Source organism: Quercus robur, chromosome 1 (assembly GCF_932294415.1).
Source record: "Quercus robur chromosome 1, dhQueRobu3.1, whole genome shotgun sequence".
NCBI classification, from domain to species: domain Eukaryota; kingdom Viridiplantae; phylum Streptophyta; class Magnoliopsida; order Fagales; family Fagaceae; genus Quercus; species Quercus robur.
This window is the reverse complement of record NC_065534.1, coordinates 38,841,904-38,848,772: the sequence shown is the minus strand read 5'-3', so window position 1 is coordinate 38,848,772 and position 6,869 is coordinate 38,841,904. Positions and strand designations below refer to the sequence as shown.

General features: G+C 38.2%; 1 protein-coding gene across 1 annotated transcript; it reads left to right on the top strand.

Moving 5' to 3' along the window:
• The first annotated feature begins 1,691 nt into the window (after positions 1-1,691).
• Positions 1,692-5,738, top strand: LOC126689329 (uncharacterized). Its single transcript, XM_050384496.1, has 3 exons — positions 1,692-2,423; positions 2,608-3,694; positions 5,292-5,738. The coding sequence occupies exons 1-3, from the start codon at positions 1,978-1,980 to the stop codon at positions 5,592-5,594; spliced, it is 1,836 nt and encodes a 611-aa protein (XP_050240453.1). The 5' UTR covers positions 1,692-1,977; the 3' UTR covers positions 5,595-5,738.
• The last annotated feature ends 1,131 nt before the right edge of the window (positions 5,739-6,869 follow it).

Here is a 6,869-nt window from a genome sequence, read left to right as displayed (position 1 = left end):
CTTAGTGATATATGTTATCAAGCTATGTCCACTGCCGATCAAGCCCATGCCCACCTTCCTCCTTTTGCCAATCTGCCTTGTCTCTTTTCCCTTCTACCAACCAAGGCTGGATCGGACACTGAATGTCATCGATCTAGTGCCTTCACTCAAGAACCACACCCTCTCTTCCATTCTCACTCATGGCACTCTCGATTTGGATCGGTCTCACCCTTCCTCCATAGCAAACCCTAGGCAACACCACTCCACAATGGTCTTCTCTCTCTCATCTTACTTTTTCTCTCTAACCCGAACCAACCCCCCCCCCCCCCAACTTATTTTTGTGTTTGATTTTCGTTTTGTTTGATCTCTAATTTTGTTGTTATGGTGGTGGTGTTTGGTGGTTTTTGTGTGGCGTGGGTGGGGGTGTGTTGGTGGGTTTTGTGTGGGTGTGGTTGAGTTTTGTGTGGGTGGTGGTGGCAATGGAGTAGTGGTGGCTGTTTTTTTCCTCTTCCCGATCTGGATTTTGTGTGGGTGGTGATGGGTTGTGCTTGTCCTTGGTGGTGGTGGCCGGCTTGGGCTTAAATTTTCTGAAAATAGATTTTTTACATCCAAGACCAAACATGGGAAATAATTTTCTAGTGTGATTTCCATAACATAGTCAAATAGTAGAAAATGTTTTCTGATGAGTCCATAAAAACCATTAAGGTCATCCATCTTAATGGACGATCATTGCGTCATTAGTATGCTATCAAAGATAGATGAGTAACCGCCCAACACATTTAATACTAACCATCAAAGGTCTTAAACTCTCTCATCAAGACAAAGAACGTTACAATTAGGGTAATAATCACCCTCATTTATGTCCAATAGCTACCTAAGTCACCTATAAAAGGGACAATTTGTCTCACTAGCTAAGGTATGTCAAGAACTACTACAAAAATACTACAAAACACTATCTATATACGAAATATATGGGTTGATACTAACTTAAGTATCAGAGACTCCCCTATCGAGCATAACTCAGTGGTCTCTTCGATCTATCTCTCCTTTATTTTGCAGGTCCTATAAGATCGTCTAATGCTCCGGATTAAACGAGTGACCTAACTGACGATTTTTTCTTCATCATTTTCCTTTACGTAAAATATTTTCAATTTTACATTTGAAAAACATTTTACATATTACCAAACATAGCCTAAAGAATAAATTTGCAAAAATAAAAGTTTGGCTATCACCTAATATTTCATGCGGGCCTTGGCATTTTTCCCTAATAAATCGTCGAAAAATGTTACTGATCAATCGGTAATGATAGTATATTTTTTGGTTGGATAAAACCATTTCATTGCAATGTTTAGTAGTACACAGTACATACTGCAGTCTATACCGGTGGGATTGGGATTAGGATTTGGGATGATATGATATACGATCGGAAGGAAGAAGATTGATTTTATTAGGCAGTGGACCCAGTTTTTTTAAAAAGAAAAACAGACACCACGACCACGTAGGCCAGTGTGCACATCTGAACCGATATAAACACCAAAGTCCAACATCTTTACCCCCAATCAACGGCACAGATATTCCCTTGATCCCAAATTTTCCAAATTGTCACATGGCAGACCAAAGTACTAAGTGACCCCACACCCCATCTCTCTCACTGAGTCCAGCGGGACCCACGTTTACGTAGTACATCTCATCCCCCATCAGAATCATCACCGTCGTCAAATAAATCACACACCCCTCACCTTCAACTCCATCAATCAGATTCAGACCGCGCATTATTTAGTAGTTTACAATACATTACTCACACACTCGCTCACTCACTCACTATACTACTACTAAAACAAACAATACAAAACAAACCTCCAGGCACCATTCTTGTCAGAAAAGAAAACAAACGATATGATAAACTAAACACTCGAGAGAAATCTGAGTTTGAAAGCCGAAGCCGAAGCTGAAGCTGAGCCACATTTGGTGTTTTTTTAGCTAGCTAGCTAGCTATATATGGCTGCTGCGCTGGAGTGCTGGTCGAGCCGAGCCAGTACTGACGAGGACATGGTGGAGCAGGTGCTGATGAGAACGAACGACAGATCGGAGGGCTCGCCCAAGGGGATCTCCTCAGCTGGCTCGGGAGGCGTAGCCGGAGCTGGAGCTGGAGCCAGTAAGGAGTCTTCGGCAATGCAGAAGCGGCTACAGAAGCTGAGCCGGAACGTGTCGGAGGCACTCGCTTCGTTCAAGAACACGCTGAATCTGGACTCCGCACGTGACGTGCCACCTCTCTCTTCCCCGACGACGACGACGACGACGTCGTCTTCGTCAAAGGTGGAGAGCTGTAGAAAGGTGGTGTGGGGTAGCGTTGTAAGGAACCTCACTCAGTTGTACCCAGGTAGCCAGCTCCCTGAGAAGCTCGTCTCCAACATTCGCAAGCATTATGATTCATTGCCACTCAGGTTTGGGTTTAATCAATCTCAAAGATTCAGTCTTTTTATTTTTGTTTTTTCTTTTTCAGCTTTTACTCTGTTTGGTTACTGAGAAAGTGGAAGAAATTAAATGATATAGACAATAATAGAGTTGTTGAATTTAGTTTTTTTTAGAATTTTTTATAAGTTCCTTTAAAGTGATTAATTTGGACAGTTATGCCCAAGCGGGATTTGATATGAAAGAAGTGTTTCTTCATATTAAGTTGATAGAGGAGGCATCAGGGGATGACCAACCAGCGATGTTGATTCAAGAGGCGTCAGATGATGAAGCTCAAGGTGAAGGGTGTGCATATAAGCTCACATTTGCTTGTAACTCTTCGATTTCATGGCCGGCGATGTCGGGGGCATTGGATAATGTCTCCATTTGCTGCAAGAAGATACAGATCTTTGAAAAGAAGGGGTTTACTCTTGGGGTTGTTATTCTTCTGGTTCAAGCTGGGCAAGAGAAATCCTTCAAGACCCGGGTCGAAAATGCTCTTAAATATGCTATTAAGAAGCCGAAAACTAGTACAGTGAAGCTCCCATTTGGGCTTTGTGGGTGTCAGGAAGAGAGCACCAGAGGGAGAGACTTTGGGGAGATTGAAGAAGAACCTGGTGACCAGAATTTTAGAAATGGGATTGAAAATTTGAACACTAATATTCAACTTCAGATGCCATTACCAACTTCGTCTTTCGTTGTTTCAGTCGATGAATGGCAAACGATTCAGTCAGGAGGAGATGAGATTGGGAAATGGCTGTTGAGCTCGGATAGTCTTGAGTTTATTGATCAGATTGGACCCAATTCGTTTAAGGGAGTTTACAAGGGCAAAAGGGTTGGAATTGAGAAGCTTAAGGGGTGTGACAAGGGGAATTCTTATGAATTTGAGCTCCGAAAGGATCTGTTGGAGCTGATGACTTGTGGACATCGAAACATTCTGCAATTCTATGGTGTATGTGTCGATGAAAATCATGGGTTGTGTGTGGTGACAAAGTTGATGGAAGGTGGATCAGTTCATGACTTATTGCTAAAGAGCAAGAAGCTTCAGAGTAAGGAAATTATCAGAATTGCTGTTGATGTAGCCGAGGGTATTAAGTTCATGAATGATCATGGTGTTGCATATAGAGACCTAAATACGCAAAGGATTTTGTTGGACAGGCATGGAAATGCTTGCTTGGGGGATACAGGTATTGTTGCTGCCTGCAAGAGTGTTGGTGAGGCCATGGAGTATGAAACTGATGGTTATCGGTGGCTAGCTCCAGAGGTTTGTCTCCTATGACCTTGATTTCAATTAACCTAGATCCTTGCGTAGCAAGACAATTACAACTATATAATTATGATTTCTCTTTGTCAAAGTAATTTATCTAATTAGTTAAGAGCATTTCACATAAACAGTAATGATATTATTCCACTCTATATCAATTGCATTTAGAATAAGTTATTCTACGACTCGATAGAGCCATTAAATGCATGGATGGGAATTGCACTTTTGACTGCTGAACGCTACTGAAAGAAAATACTATCATTGCTTTCCTAATTACACAACTGTGTTTTGCGATACTCCTTAGGATTTTAAGAAACTTAATTATGTGAAGTTCTAATATCATTTGACATGATGGAATCACTTTCAAATCCATCCATGTGTTGTCCAATCATCTGAATGCATTTTATAAAACCTTGATCGCTTGTTTGATTATTTTACTGTTATATCCTTAATTCGGTCAGGGAGAACTGTTTACTATTTTGAACTTAGTGTCTTTTGCAAGTTTTGGTGGATGTTTGGTATATAACTTTTACACCAGATTTGATTTAAATTTTATGTCAACCATTACATTAAAGCATTTGTGCTATCTTAATAATTGCCAACCGGAAAAGGTAATGCAACTTTACCTAAACAAACCTTTTAGGTATCCAATTGTAAACATTTTTCCTTCTAGGAAAAAATAGTACATATTTTACTGTATTAAAAAATATTTAGATCCATTGTATGTGATTGCAGTTCTAAGGATCAGTCTATACTTATTAAAGAGACTTTCTGTCATTATCCCAACATCATTGTTTGAGCATGCGTAACATGTCTTCATAATTGTATTTGCTTTACATTTCAATATTGTGTTTACCTTTATCTAAGCACTCCTATATATTATGTAAACAAATCAGCTTGGTCCCAAAGTGCCACTTTTATCAAATTAGGTTCAATTAATGGAGCCCACATAATGCATCTTTTAGCTTTATAGCATGATTTTAGTCCAAATGTTATTAGTCATTTTCCTAACCTGCCTTTTGAAGCCACCTCCTCCCCCACCCCAAAAAAACACCGAAAAGAAAAGCCAAAGAAGGGAAAAAAAGAGAGTATAATTTGTAGCCCACTGTGTGGGCGTTCCTTTTTCTTAACTTTTTTAGCTACAAAATGTTTAGGCTATTGATGTCTTAGAAAGCAATTTAAGGATCAATAACTTTTGATAAATGCCAAATATATTCGGAGGGCTTATGTACACATTCTCTATTTTGGATGGAAAAGAATATGGGAGTGTAGATTGAAAATTTTAACTTAATAATCCATTTGGTGGCAGCCTGAATATCTTTAGACTCAATTGTTTTATTCTGAAGTATAGTATTTGTAGGAGTTACGGAACACTTAAAAAATAGAACTTAATTGGAAGTTTTTTTTTTTTTTTTTTGAAATCTAATTCAACTCACCTATATTTAATTCTATATATCCAAGCTTAGTGACTTGTAGTATACAAAAATTGGCCTCCTCCTTTAGCATATCCCAATTCAGTGAGTTTTGCAAGTTCTGAAACTGGTAGTCATTTGACTCATTTCCATCTTTTTATTATTATTTTTGGGGTTATGAACAGATAATTGCAGGCGACCCGGAGAGTGTTTCTGAGACATGGATGAGTAATGCATATAGTTTTGGGATGGTAATATGGGAGATAGTGACTGGTGAGGCTGCTTATTCTGCATATTCACCTGTGCAAGCAGCAGTTGGGATTGCTGCTTGTGGCCTTAGGCCAGAGATCCCCAAGGACTGCCCACAAATTCTAAAATCTTTGATGACAAAGTGCTGGAACAATATTCCTGCAAAGCGTCCTCAATTTTCTGATATTTTATCGATATTGCTGCGGCCAAACAACAACAGCAACAACAATAACAGGTAAACATATATTTAATTTCTGTGGCACCTCATCTGTTGATACTAGTTAATGCAAAACAGCCCCTGGTTTAGGAGTTGCTAAGCGCAAGTGTAGATCCAAGAAGCTTATATAGCAGAAATGAAGATATAATATTTGTCCTTTTTTTTACCTTTGCAATTCTCTATTGATATCATATTAGTAAGAATTATATGGGAAAAAGAAAAAGAAAAAGGAAAAGAAAAAAGAAAAAGAAAAAGAAATAGAAATACCCATATTTGTAAAACGCGTTTTGCTATCATATGATTCATGATGGTAATGAGTGGTGGTGGGAATATTATAACATGTTTTCCGTTCGTGTTATTATGATTAACTAGGCAATCCCCGTTTGCATGTAAAAGAATAGGATATATTTGCTTAAAAGTGGTACATGTGTGGCCTTGCGGGCCTACAATTTTTGATTAATACTAGGGACTTTGCATACTAAAGTTATATTTTTGTTTGTCTAGTGGCTATCTGAGGGGCCCAAGAGTGGTCTCCCTTGTTTTTGTGTCCCATGAGTACATTGGGGGAGGACATTCACCCCCCCCTCTTCATTGAACTCACCTTAGTGGTTCAACTTCTATGCGGATCATTTCCTGAGGGCCACATCTTTTAGATAAAGTTAGGCTTGAAAATTTTCAATTCTATGTTTGTGGTCCTATGATTAGGTGTTTATGGGATAGCTTTCCTGACCAGTGTGTGGAGTAAGGCAAGAGAGGAATTCCTAGGTGTGTCAGTGACTTGGTTTTTTTTTGAGAGGTTTGAATTTTAACTCTTTTGAGGCATTAACAACACTGGTGGAGATGATATTCATGATTGATTTATAAATTATGCTTTCTAGCTATAGGAAATTGAAAGGAAAAAGAAAAGAATTAGGGTCTGAATTCTAAGATCAATTTCAGCTATTTCAAATCCCAAAGGAAACAACCATTTTATTTTATTTCTTTAATTCCTTTTTCTCAATCAAATGAATTACTACAATGACAGCTAAAGTGGTAACACTTGGATATAAACGATACAATAGTATCAGGCTCTGTCAACAGGGCAGTTTGATACAGTTTAAGACCTAAGGCCACATAAGTGGTCACTTTTAATATTTAAATATAAATTTAATTACATTTCTTTATTTTTTATTTTTTTTTATTTTCTTATTCAAAATCCGTTCTTCTTGCATTTTGATATGCAAAATTAATAACTTTTTTATGTTTAGATTTGGCTAATATCTCATTTTCAATTGATAATATGACTACTTCATTTAAT